The sequence below is a fragment of the Chiloscyllium punctatum genome, chromosome 20 (genome assembly GCF_047496795.1).
Source record: "Chiloscyllium punctatum isolate Juve2018m chromosome 20, sChiPun1.3, whole genome shotgun sequence".
Lineage (NCBI taxonomy): Eukaryota > Metazoa > Chordata > Chondrichthyes > Orectolobiformes > Hemiscylliidae > Chiloscyllium > Chiloscyllium punctatum.
In genome coordinates this window covers 554,525-569,066 of record NC_092758.1, presented here as the reverse complement: position 1 = coordinate 569,066, position 14,542 = coordinate 554,525, and the positions used below count along the sequence as shown (strand labels likewise).

Genomic DNA, 14,542 nt, shown 5'->3' with positions numbered 1-14,542 from the left:
CATCCCAGTCCAACACCAGCACCTCCAAATCCTGATGATTGAGAGTAGCCTGAGGGGGCAGTAATTGACCAGTTTAGAAATATCCTGCATTTTGCCTCCAGGACACACCTGGGCAATTTTCCACATTGTCAGATAAATATCAGCATTGTAGCTGTACTGGAAGAGCTTGGTTAAGGGAGCAGCAGGTTTTGCAGCACAAGTCTTCAGGACTATTACCAGCATGTTGTTAAGGCCCACAGCCTTTGACGTATACAGTGTCTCCAACCATCTTTATGTCATCATTGTCTATAGGAATAGTGCCAGAAGACTGGAGGATAGCAAATGTTGTCCCCTTGTTCAAGGAGGGGAGTAGATAGGTAATTATAGCCCAGTGAGCCTTACTTCGCTTGTGGGTAAAGTGTTGGAAAAAGTTATAAGAGATAGGATTTATAATCATCTAGAGAGGAATATGTTGATTAGGGATAATCAACATGGTTTTGTGAATGGTCGGTCATGCCTCACAAACCTGATTGAGTTCTTTGAGATGGTAATCAAACAGGTGGGTAAGCGGTTGATGTGGTGTATGTGGATTTCAGTAAGGCATTTGATAAGGTTCCCCACGGTAGGCTATTGCACACAATACGAAGGCATGGGATTGATGGTGATTTGGGGGTTGGATCACAAATTTGCAAGCTAAAAGAAGACAGAGGGTGGCAGAGGGTTGATAGGAAATGTTCATCCTGGAGTTCAGTTACTAGTGGTGTCCCGCAAGAATCTGTTTTGGGGCCACTGCTTTTTGTCATTTTTATAAATGACCTGGATGAGGGCGTAGAAGGATGGGTTAGTAAATTTGCAGATGACACAAAGGTTGGTGTAGTTGTGGATAGTGCTGAAGGATGTCACACATTACAGAAGGACATAGACAATAGACAATAGACAATAGGTGCAGGAGTAGGTCATTCTGCCCCTCGAGCCTGTACCACCATTGAATATGATCATGGCTGATCATCCTTAATCAGTATCCTGTTCCTGCCTTATCTCCATAACCCTTGATTCCACAATCCTTGAGAGCTCTATCCAACTCTTTCTTAAATGAATCCTTTAATAATCTTATATGTCTCAATCAAATTCCCTCTCAGTTTTCTAAACTCAAGGGAAGACAAGCCCAGTCGCTCCAGTCTTTCAGTGTAAGGTAATCCCACCATTCCAGGAATTGACCTCGTGAACCTAGGCTGCACTCCCTCAATAGCCAGAATGTCTTTCCTCAAATTTGGAGACCAGAACTGCACACAGTACTCCAGGTGTGGTCTCACCAGGGCCCTGTACAGTTGCAGAAGAACCTCTTTGCTTCTATACTCCATCCCTCTTGTTATGAAGGCCAACATGCTATTAGCCTTCTTCACTACATGCTGTACCTGCACGCTTACATTCATTGACTGGTGTACAAGAACACCCATATCTCTATGTACTGCCCCTTTTCCTAAATTGATTCCATTTAGGTAGTAATCTGCCTTCCTGTTCTTGCCACCAAAGTGGATAACCATACATTTATCCACATTAAACTGCATCTGCCATGCATCTGACCACTCACCTAACCTGTCCAGGTCACCCTATAATCTCCTAACATCTCATCACATTTCACGCTGCCACCCAGCTTAGTATCATCAGCAAATTTGCTAATGTTATTACTAATACCATCTTCTATATCATTAACATACATTGTAAAAAGCTGCGGTCCCAGTACTGATCCCTGCAGTACCCCACTGGTCACTGCCTGCCATTCCAAACTGGAACCGTTTATCACTACTCTTTGATTCCTATCAGCCAACGAACTTTCAATCCAAGTTAGTACTTTGCCCCTAATACCATGCGCCCTAATTTTGCTCACTAAGCTGCAGATAAGCTGCAGAACTGGGCTGAGAGCTGGCAAATGGAGTTTAATGGAGAAAAGTGTGAGTTAATTTACTTTGGAAGGAGCAACAGGAATAAAGAGTACTGGGCTAATGGTAAGATTCTTGGTAGTGGAGATGAGCAGAGAGATCTTGGTGTCCATGTACATGGATCCCTGAAAGTTGCCACCCAGGTTGAAGGGGTTGTTAAGAAGGCATATGGTGTGCTAGATTTTATTCGGAGAGGGATTGAATTTCGAAGCCACAAGGTCATGCTGCTGTCCAAAACTCTGGTGCGGCCGCACTTGGAGTATTGTGTACTGTTCTGGTCACCGCATTATAAGAAGGATGTGGAAGCTTTGGAAAGGGTTCAAAGGATATTTACTAGGATGTTGTCTGGTATGGAGGGAAGGTCTTATGAGGATTGCCTGAGGGACTTGGTGCTGTTTCCATTAGAGTGAAGAAGGTTGAGAGGTGACTTAATTGAGACATATAAGATAATCAGAGGGTTAAATCAGGTGGATAGTGAGAGCTCTTTTCCTTGGATGGTGAAGGCTAGCAGAAGGGTTCATAGGTTTAAACTGAGTGTTATGACACAGGGTAAACCCCTCTGCTAATTTAAACCAGCAACACTGAAATGATTCACACTGTGCTACAATCTGTTAACATTCGAGAGACAAAGGACTATCCCAGAGATCACTGTTTAAAGTAAAACATAACAACTTTATTCTTTAAGTCCAACAGAGAATATGAAAAACCAACAGTTATTTTACAACTCCTTTCTTTAAACCTATCTTTCACCTCCCACTCTACAATACTCTTCCAATAAAAATGTCCTGATTAAGATTTACAAAGAAAATTCAACTTTCAAAACAGTCACCTGTCAAATCTTCTCTTTGTATCTTCCTCCACAGATTTTTCTCTGTTGACTTTTTGTTGTTCTGCTGCATAAATCCTTATAGACTGGTACCTTTAAGATTAGATTACTTACAGTGTGGAAACAGGCCCTTCAGCCTAACAAGTCCACACCGACCCACCAAAGCACAACCCACCCCCCTACACCTAACACTACAGGCAATGTAGCATGGCCAATTCACCTGACCTGCACATTTTTGGACTATGGGAGGAAACCCACACAGACACAGGGAGAATGTGCAAACTCAACACAGTCAGTCGCCTGAGGCAGGAATTGAACCTGGGTCTACTGGCACTGTGAGGTAGCAGTACTAACCACTGTACCACCAAGCTGTGCTGTTGGTAGTCTTTACTTGTTGGTGGCTTCATAGTTCTCCCTCAACTGTTCAAAAATGTCCAGTTTAATACCCCAAAACACCAGATTGTTTCATTGGTTTCAATATTATTAAAATACTAAATTCAAAGTTGATTGGATTTTGGTATCTTGAGGCACAGTTTAAACTGATTAGACAAATTTGAATTTGTTTTTGTCTTATGATAACCCATCTGCTTCTAGCTGTTTTAACCAAATGTTACATTGTTACCTTGTTCAGAACACCTTGTGCTGTGTCAGGTAGGCCTTGCTAGCTTTTCAACTCTCTTAAAGGTACAGGACCTCTTCACCATCTTAACACCTCTCCCCCAAAGGAAAACATGAGCTATCATAATGAAAAGATGGCTTCATTCTTTTCCTCTATTCCTTTACAATATCATGACATACTTATGACTGTAATCTAAGTTCACATTAACATCTTCCTACATAAATATAAAACAAATGAATAACTACCATCCTTATCTTTATCAGTTCAATCCAGGATAACACTTTTGCGATTACATTCTTATGATCAGCAACATGTACGATATACATGTAAATTCAAAGTCTGTGACATAAGATTCCAATGAGATAGTCTCATATTCTTGTCTTTAAAGCATTCTAAGAATGTAAGCAAGTTGTGATCTGTGTACACAACCATCACTGACACACTATTCATGATATTCACATTAAAATGTTGTAAGGCCAGTAATCGTGGGGTATTTCCTCTGGTGGATGTTGAGTTTCTTCGAAAAGTAACTAACTGGCATTTCAATCCCATCATCATCTTCCCAAAGCAGAACATCTCCAACTCCTATGTCACTGGCATTGATGGCAACTTTAAAAGGTTTTGACAAGTTTGGTGTAGCTAAAAGTGATTTGGTGGGTTAATATTGCTTTCAAATGGTCGAATGCCTCCTGGCATTGTTCTATCCACCAAAACTTTGTGTTCTTCTTCAGAAAATTGGTTAATGATGCCACTACACTGCTGAAGTTTAGAACAAATTTCCGATAGGATCTGCTTAGTCCTAAGAATCGAAGCACCTCTTTCTTCAAGGTTGGTGTGGAAATTCCTCGATGGTCTTTGTCTTTGCGTTCCGTGGGGTCAACCTTCCATGACCAAAGCTATGTTCCAAAAATGTCACCTCTGCTTTCATGAATTCTGTTTTGTTTAAGTTTATTATCAGTTTTGCTTCTCATAGTCATTCAAAGAGCTCTGCCCGCTCTACCATGTGATCTTTCCAGGACTTACTAAAGATCACAACATCGTCCAAATAGAGTGCACAGTTTGTTAACCCAGTCACAACTGTGTTCCTGAGTCTTTAGAATGTGGTGGGTGTGTTATTCATTCCAAAGGGCAGCACTTTAAACTGATATAGCCCATTTGAGGTTACAAATGAGAAATTTCTTTCACCGTCTCTGATAAAGGTACCTGCCAGTAACCACACATTAAGTTCAACTTGGTGATGTAACTGGCTTGTCTGACTTTCTCGATACAGTTCTCCAACCTCAGAATTGGATATGAGTCAGATTTTGTAATGGTATTAACCTTCTGATAATCCACGCAAAACTGTTGAGTCCCATCCGGTTTGCGAACTAAGACAATTGGCGAACTCCACTCTCTCTGGCTTGGTTCAATGATGTTCTTGTCAAGCATGACCTCTACCTCCATCTGGACCTGTCTGGCTTTGAAAGGATTAAACTGATAGGGGTGTTGTTGTATTGGAGCAGTATTCTCTACATCTACTTCATATACAATAACATTAGTCCTCCCCATCTGATTCTTACATATGTCCTTATACTGCAGTAACAGCCTTTCAACTGCGTTCTATGGTCCTGAGACAGATCGCTTACTAACCTATCCCACTCCTCAAGGACTTCTTCTTTTTTAATCTATTTTGGGGCACATCAACATCCACATCATCAGGATTTGATTCCTCACTCTGCAGGGCAGTAACTAACACCTGTTTCTCCAGTTCTTCCTCTCTCGATTAATACAGTTTCAACATGTTCCCATGACATACTCAATACCATTTTGTTTTCTATCTGGCATCTTTACTGGATATTTCACCTGACTCAACTTTTTCTCAATTTGATAGAGACCACTAAACCTGGTTACTGTACTAACATATACTGGATTAGTGGTGCTGGAAGAGCACAGCAGTTCAGGCAGCATCCAACGAGCAGCGAAATCAACATTTCGGGCAAAAGCCCTTCATTTATTCCTGATGATGGGCTTTTGCCCGAAACGTTGATTTCGCTGCTCGTTGGATGCTGCCTGAACTGCTGTGCTCTTCCAGCACCACTAATCCAGTATTTGATTTTCAGCATCTGCAGTCATTGTTTTTACCTTACTGTACTAACATGCCAACCCCTCAGGAAAACGTCTGAGTCTCAGAGTTTTTATCTGCTACCTGCTTCATTCTACGCTGTGTCCTCTTTAGGTGCTGTTCAGCAAACTCACCTACTCGATTTAGTCTCTTGCTCATCTGTAAAACATAATCTAAGTGTGAGATCTCTGACTTTGGTTCTGTCCATTTTTCTTTAATTAATTTCAAAGGGCCTCTTATTTCATTTTATTTAAGCGACTGCTGGACACGCAGTGAACTGAGGGGTGCGTAGGTTAGGTTATTTTATTTTAGATTAGGAATAATCATCAGCACAACATTGTGGGCCAAAGGCCCTCTCCTGTGTTGTATTTTTCTATATTCTATGTTCATGCCTGAATATTAACTTGACAGGAGTGAACTGAGCAGATTTATTTGGGGCATGTCTAATGGTAAACAATACGAATGTGATACCTTAATCTCAATCATTCGGTAATCCTGACAGTATGCTCTCAACATGATCTTCAAGGTCTGATGCCATCTAAAGCTCCCTGGGATTCAGGATGATACCCACTGGATTTAAAGTGCTGAATACCTAAGCTATCCATAATCTTCTTAAACAGCCTAGCAGTAAAATTTGACTTGGTTCGACTGAATCTCTCTGTGTAGCCCGTACAATGTGGAGAAAGCTACTAACTCACCTACTACCTTTTTTACCTTGATACTCCGTGATGAAATTGCCTCCAGAAATCGGGTAGACACATCCATTGTGGTTAACAAGTATTGGTTCTTAGTTTTAGTTCTTGAGAGGGGACCTTCACCATCAATTATAACCCACATGAAAGTTTCTTCAAATGCAGGAATTGGCAACAAAAGTGTTGGTTTTATTACCACCTATGACTTACCTACCATTTGGCATGTATGACTCATATGCCAGAGGTTAACCATATCCTTGTACATTACAGGCCAATAAAGATCTTTTCATACGTTAGCCTGAGTCTTTTGTACTCTAGGTGACCTCCTACAGGTAGTTCATGTGCTACCCATAGAACTTCCTGTCTGTGTGCTATCAGCAACACAATCTGGTGCACTTCAGGTCATTTCTCTTCTGCACTAACTTGCCGTGATCTCCATTTCTGTCTTAGGATTCTATCTTTCAGAGAATAACCATCTGCCTCTTTTTCAGAGTATGCATCCATATATATATATTTTTTCTATTGTCTTGTCTTTCTGTTGCAAGTCTCTGAGCCTTTCAGGAATAAACACTTCTGTCTGACCCTCTGCCTGTTCAGGGTTTTCCTACACCATTACATCAAACAGGGTGTTTGCTTACTGAACTTCAACTCCTTCATTTTTCTCTTTAGTTTTTGCTTCATGCTATTACTTATGATAGTGGGATCTGGTTACTACACAGCCTGGGAAAATACCAGGATATTTTTCTTTTAACTCCTCAGTTTCTTGGTCTTCCTTGTGCTTCTCCAGAACAAGGGGTGTCACTCTCACCTTGGATGCTGCTAAATTATTCCCAAGAACAAACTGAATTCTTGGAACTGACACTCGGTCAATCACTCGCACTGTAATTTCCCCAGTCTTGAGTTGGCACTCCAACCTGATTTTACAGAGGGGAACACTAAATTTCTGTCCATCTATCCCACAAATTACCATAATCTCGAGTAACAGATCAGGACGAGTACAGATACTTTCATCCCTTACTATCAGCAACTGGTTAGATCCTATATCTCTCAAAGTTATAACTTCTTGCCCTTCTCCCCCTGTTCTTTCTGAGTAAACTTTACCCGCAGAGGCGAATTCTTTGTAGAGATCAGGCATTAATTCCATACCCAGCCCCTGCCGAGGCTGTGAACTCTCCTGCAGCTCCTCAGCTCTTCTTGGCATCTCCTTTACTATCTTCACAAATGTCACTGGCTTAGCCTCTTTTCCCACATCTTTTTCCACAGTGCCTTTCTTTAATAACCAGCACTGTGACTTTGCGTGTTCCACTTTACCACAGGGGAAACACCTGAGGCCTTTCACCTCTTTCCCACCCTCTTGGGCTTCTTTTTTAATCTGTTGCAAATTCTTACCAGTTTTCTCCAGTCTTTGTTTTGTAGTGTAGGATCTCCCTTTCTCCCAACTTCTATCCCTCACAGGACAAAATTCTGGCCAGAATCTTGACTATGTTTAATTCTTTTGAGCTCAACATAAGTCTGACCTGGCTCCTTCTTTATGTTTCTGTCTATATGCTTCTGCTACCAATTCATAAGCACTTAAAATCGCCTGTTTAACCTCTTCATAGTCTCTTGATTCCTCATTTGACAGCGCGGTGAATACCTCACTCTCTCTGACACCAGTTTAATCTGAACTAGCATTACCCATGAATCCTTGGACCTCCATCTGCCTAGCCAATGTTTCAAATGAAATAAAGAAGGCTTCAACATCTTTCTCATCAAAATGTTGCAGATATATATTACTATCTTCTCTTATAATCTCCAACCTGTTAATTTGACTTTGCTGACAAAATCACAACTTCTCAAGTTCAGATTCTTTCCCTCTTTGCTCAGCTAAGAACCTTCTCTCTCTTTGCTTATCTTCTAACTCCATTTTCCTCAATTGTAATTTAAGTTTTTCTACCTCTACTGTACTTGTCTATTTCTCTAATACACCTATGTGTTTGAGTAATTCCCTTACAATTTCAGCTTTGTTGTTGTCTTTGGTTAAATCCAAATCTAACTTCTTTGCTGATTCTAAAAGTATGGTAGTTTCCTTTCCTTCTAAACTTTCTTGGCAAACTTAAGTATCATTTTCAAACCCTGGAACCTCTTTTGCAATTTTAAGAGCCATTTCGCTCACTTTTAATATTGCCAACCACAAGTCACTGAAATTAAATAAATTGTCTCACCTAAATTTTATTTAAAGATCTAGAACACTAACCGGCAAGTGTTTAAATCTACTGGGCTTTTTTGTACTGCAAATCGATTCAAATCTGTCGATATCTCAGACTGGATCTGTCTAAACCTGTTCAAATAGCTAACAAAAACCCCCAAGCTGTTACAACGTGAGGTAAACCCCTCAGCTAATTTAAACCAGCAACACAGAAAAGATTCATCCTGTGCTGTAATCTGTTAGAATTCGCGAGGCAAAGAATTACCCCAGAGGTCACTATTTAAAGTAAAAGTTAACGATTTTATTCTTTCAGTCCAATAGAGAATATTAAATACCAACAACTATTTTACACTTTCTTTCTTTCAAAACCAGTTAGCTGTAGAATCTTCTCTTTGTATCTTCCTCTGCAGATTTTCCTCTGTCGTCTTTTTGACGTTCTGCTGAACAAATTTCTTTTTGCCTGGTACCTTTCAGAGAGCTGTTCTACTGGCTGTCTGTACTTGTTGGTGGCTTCACAGTTCTCCCACATCTGTTCAAAATGTCCAGTTTTATACCCCAAAACATCCTAAGGGACAGGATGTACATGTATTAGGAAAGGCAAGGACTGATTAGGGGGATAGGGTGGGAGTGAGGGTGAGGTTGGGGTGAGGGTGGGAGTGTGGTGTGGAAGTGGGGGTGAGGGTTGGGGTGAGTGTGAGGGTGGGGCTGAGTGATGCTGAGGGCGGGGTGAGGCCGTTCTGTCCTTCTCTCTGTGCTATCATATTGCCACGGGGCAGGCGGCTCCGCTGATAGGTTCCTGCCTGATGCCTGCCCCCTGCCTAGTGCCGTTCCCGGAGCCTGAGCCACTGCAGTCCCCGGAGAGAGAGCGGCTGGGAGCGGGAACCCGGGTCCCTGGCAGTGCCGTCCCTGAAGCCCGGGCCGCTCACCCGCAGCGGGACAACTCTGAAACTGAAAGGAAACTGATGCAGAGACGGAGCGGAAAACAAAGTCAGCAATCTGAATCACCATCAGCCGGGATCGAGGGCGGGCTCTGAGTGGATCCCTGACTGTGTGGCCGCATATTTGGGATCTGGAGGGATCATGTCGAGTGGTGAGATCGTCCAGGTCCCCGATGATTCCCATTTCAGCTCGTTCCGGGAGCAATGCGAGCGTCAGGAAGGCTGGCTGGTCCAGTACAACAAGGGAGGTACCACCGTGTGGAACCGGCAGCCCGAGGAGAACAGGACTGTCCAGAAACTGAAGGTAAGGAGGGCACCACGCTGGCCATTCAGCCCCTCCAGCCGCATTTGCCCCGACACCAGCTTCCCCCAGAGCTCTGGCCGCAGCTGGATGCTGAAAACTATATCACATTAAAGACTCGGGTTTTAGTTCGGAGGCAGGGTCAGTATTTGTCCCCTGACCAACATTGGGTCTTTATCGCTGTTTGTGGGACCGTGTTGTGTAAAATGGCTTGCTGCGTGTCCTGCATCACAGTAATTCAGCAAGTACTTCACTGCAAGGTGCTATGTCAATGCAGGTGTATTTTGCAATATACAATGAACTACAGGCAGTGCTGTCTGTGCGCAGTGTTAAAACTCATTTACTTTCATTTCAATCGTCAGCCGCTTTAGAAAGGACCGTAATTCCGCTCTCTCTCTCTCTTAATAATCGGAAAAATCAAACAATTCTACCATGAGAAATATTGGGAATAGAGTTCATTTCTATGGCCTTTTTGGCACTTTCAATTTGATGGGATTTAGTTCTGTAAGAGAGCTGATTTTGTTGAAAGGTCTTTGGGGGAAATACGAGCATGCTGTTTTCATTAGACACAAAACGCAACAATGCGGCCTCATGTGGAACCGAGCCGAACGTGTTCAGTGTCTGGTACTCAGACCAGTTGGAGTACTGTGTACCTGTCTGGTCTCCATACTATCAGAGCTGTAACAGCTGTGCATAAGTTGGAAACAATGACTTCTACAGTTCATGCCATTAAAAATATTGTGATAATCAGTTTGAGTGAACAGGCTTTTGTCTCTCAAAGAGAAAGCTGAGGGGTACCTGATCAAGAGCCTTAAGATTGTGCACAGCAATGATCCCCTTTCCAATGTAAATGTCCTGGAATTTGCAATTAATGTATTGGAAACAGTTCAGAGGAGATTTATTTGGTTGATACCTGAAATGGGAGAAAGTGGGGACGATAGATGCTGGAGATCAGAGTCAAAGAGTGTGGTGCTGGAAAAGCACAGCCAGTCAGGCAGCATCCGAGGAGCAGGAGAATCAATGTTCGAGCATAAGTTCTTCATTGGGAAGAACCTGTGATGAAGCATTCTGATGAAGAACTTATGCTCGAAACATTGATTGTCCTGCTCCTCTGATGCTGACTGACCAGCTGTGCTTTTCCAGCACCATACTCTTCTATACCTGGAATGAACAGGTTGTCTTATGTGGAAAAGATGGACGGATTGCATTATATTGGAGAGTAAGAGGTGAGTTGACAGACATGGATAAGGTTATCATGGGAACTTAACCAGGCAGACAGGGAAAGCTGGTCTGGGAGCGTGATTGGAGGGACAACGTTAATGTTTTGAGTATGATCCTCTCTGATGCTCCCTTAGTTAGAGTTAAAGGAGCCTAACACCCCAACCTACAATTGAGAAAACACAGCTGAAGAGAGGAATATAAAGCAAGAATTTGAAAGAATTATAGACAACATAAAAGACATAGACAGATCAGTCCAATTAGGGAAAGCATCATTTTACACTGCAAGTTGTTAGGATCTGAATGTGCTCAAATCAAATTCAATGGCAGCAGTGAAAGAGAATTGGATAAATGTTTAAAATGGAAAAAAAAATTGTAGGGCAGTGAAGAAAAAATAGGGATGTGGGATTAATTGTAAAGATCCTTCAAAGAACTAGTTAGGCCAAAAATGCTCAGTTATTAATAGAGAATGCAATCATTATAAAATATTATCTAGTGTATTGGAATTAACTAGTACAAGATGATCAGTTAAATCTCATTCTGCTGTTTGTATATTTTTGTGACAGAAGCATAAACATTAGTTCAGTGGTTAGCACTACTGCCTCACAGCACCAGGTCCCAGGTTTGATTCCAGCCTCGGGCGACTGTCTGTGTGGAGTTTGCACATTCTCCCCGTGTCTGCGTGGGTTTCCTCTGGGTACTCTAGTTTCCTTCCACAGTCCAAAGATGTGCAGGTCAGGTGAATTGGCCACACTAAATTGTCCATAGTGTTAGGTGCATTAGTCAGGGGGAAATTGGTCTGGGTGGGTTACTCTTCAGAGGGTCAGTGTGGACTTGTTAGGCCGAAGGGCCTGTTTCCACACTGTAGGGAATTAATCTAATCATTAAATTGGAAACAATGGTGAATACGAAGCACTGAAACCAAACTACTCGCTGTTTTACAAAACCAAAAATGTTTACCTGTTAAAAAAAACCCAAAAGAACTGCGGATTTTGTAAATCAGAAACAAAAATCTAAATTGCTGAAAAAGCTCAGTAGGTCTGGCAGCACCTTTGGAGAGAAATCAGAGTTAATGTTTTGGGTTGAGTGACTTGTCCTCAGAATTAATAGTAGTTAGGAAAATGGCAACCATTAAAACCATATAGACCAATGGCTACCTGTGGCTATTTTCCCAGCTGTATTTACCAACTGTTTCATTAATGTTGAATGTCAATGACTTTTGAACTGATCAAAATTAAAATAGGCAAGAAAATATTAGCCTTCTGTTTTGTTATTGCACTTTCTTCCTCACTTCAAAATATTGAGAGATTTTATTTTTATCATCACAGTGAGTTTCAAATTTCAATTAACAAGAATTACATGGATTAGGATAAGACACTTAGCTTCCATGGCTCTCCCTGTATCAAGTCACAGGATCATATAGAATCCTTACAATATGGAAACAGGCCATTCAGTCCATCAAGTCCACACTGATGGTCTTCACCCAGACACACATCCCTACTCTATCCTTAAAACCCTGCAATTCCCATGGCAGTTGTATTTAGCCTACTCATCCCTGAGCACAATGGATAATGTCCCATGGCCAATCCATCTAACCAGCACATCTTTGGATTGTGGGAGGAAACTGGAGCTGACACAGGGAGAATGTGCAAACCCCACACAGACAGTCACCCAAGGCTAGAATTAAACCCATGTCCCTAGCAATGTGAAGCAGCAGAGCTAACCACTGAGTCACACTCCTCAGGATCTGACAGCGGAGGAGCTGGCCATTCCACCCTCTATGCATGCGCTGGATCTCTAAAAGAGCTAGCCAATCAGTGCCAGTTTCTCCTTAATAGAGACAAAACAAAATGCAGATGTTGGAATCCAAAATAGCCTGTTTCCCTTTATTAGCAGTCGTGCAGATATTCCCACCTCAATATTATCAGTTACCCTTTCAATGTTTATATTCTCTTTGTTGTGATGAAAGTCATTTCTAATCATAACAATGAGATGTGTGAGAAGCTTCTTCATGATGTTCACTTTAGTTCTTTAGCAAATGATTGAAATTTCTGTCCTCTCGTTAACAATTCTTCCACTGTTCGAGACAATTTATCAAGGTTTCCGTTTCAAAATGCTTCATGATGTTCCTCCTGCAGGATGTTTGAGGTAGGGGTGACCACCGATACTCCTGCCGACTTCGTGTGCAGGAAATGCAGTCAGATCCTGATCCTCACCGAACGAGTTAGGGAACTGGAACTGGAGCTGGATGAGCTGAGGATTATTCGAGAGGCTGAGAGGGTGATCGATAGAAGCTACAGGGACATAGTTACGCCGGAGAACAGAGGTAGCTGGGTAACAGTTAGAGGTGGGAAGGGGAAGAAGCAGGCAGTGCAGGGATCCCCTGTGGTCGTTCCCCTAAAAAATAAGTATACAGCTTTGGAAACTGTTGGGGGGGACAGCCTTGCAGGTGTAAGCTGCAGTGAAGGGGTCTGTGGCTCTGAGATTCAGAAGGGAAAGGGGGAGAAGAGGAGAACGCTAGTTATAGGGGACTCTCTAGTTAGAGGGACGGACAGGCGGTTCTGTGGACATGGGCGAGACTCTCGGATGGTTTGTTGCCTCCCAGGTGCTAGGGTCCGAGACGTCTCGGACCGTGTCTTCAGAATCCTTAAGGGGGAGGTTGTGCAGCCAGAAGTCGTGGTACACATTGGCACCAACGACATAGGTAGGAAGAGGGGTGGGGAGGTCATTCAAGAGCTCAAGGAGTTAGGCTGGAAGCTAAAAGCTAGGACAGACAGAGTCGTCATCTCTGGGTTGTTGCCGGTGCCACGTGACAGAGAGGCAAAGAATAGGGAGAGAGTGCAGTTGAACACGTGGCTGCAAGGATGGTGTAGGAGGGAGGGCTTCAGATATTTGGACAATTGGACTGCATTCTGGGGAAGGTGGGACCTGTATAAACAGGACGGGTTGCACCTGAACCAGAAGGGCACCAATATCCTGGGGGGTAGGTTTGCTATCACTCTTCGGGGGGGTTTAAACTAATTTGGCAGGGGGATGGGATCCGGACTTGTAGTCCAGCAAGTAAGCTAGCTGTGTGTCAGGATGTCCAAGACTGTAGGGAGGCTGTGGAGAAGGTAGCACTGACAGGGACTACTTGCGGACACAGAGATGGGCTCAAGTGTGTATACTTCAATGCAAGGAGTATCAGAAATAAGGTGGGTGAACTTAAGGCGTGGATCGGTACCTGGGACTACGATGTTGTGGCCATCACGGAAACATGGATAGATGAGGGACAGGAATGGCTGTTGGAGGTTCCTGGTTACAGATGTTTCAGTAAGATTAGGGAGGGTGGTAAAAAAGGAGGGGGGGTGGCATTGCTAATTAGAAATGGTATAACGGCTGCAGAAAGGAAGTTTGAGGGGGATCTGCCTCTGGAGGTAGTATGGGCTGAAGTCAGAAATAGGAAAGGTGCAGTCACCTTGTTGGGTGTTTATTATAGGCCCCCCAATAGCAGCAGAGATGTGGAGAAACAGATTGGGAAACAGATTTTGGAAAGGTGCAGAAGCCACAGGGTCGTAGTCATGGGCGACTTCAACTTCCCAAATATTGATTGGAAGCTCTTTAGATCAAGTAGATTGGATGGGGCGGTGTTTGTGCAGTGTGTCCAGGAAGCTTTTCTAACGCAGTATGTAGATTGTCCAACCAGAGGGGAGGCCATATTGGATTTGGTACTCGGTAACGAACCGGGACAAGTGGTGGGC

General features: G+C 42.9%; 1 protein-coding gene across 1 annotated transcript in view; it reads left to right on the top strand.

The window, feature by feature from the left end:
* Positions 1 to 9,097: 9,097 nt before the first annotated feature.
* stard15 (StAR-related lipid transfer (START) domain containing 15) overlaps positions 9,098 to 14,542 on the top strand; it is a 161,977-nt gene continuing 156,532 nt past the window's right edge. Inside the window, exon 1 of the mRNA XM_072590236.1 lies at positions 9,098 to 9,587. Coding sequence (XP_072446337.1) covers positions 9,426 to 9,587 — 162 coding nt within the window. The 5' untranslated portion in view covers positions 9,098 to 9,425. The remainder of the gene's footprint in view (positions 9,588 to 14,542) is intronic.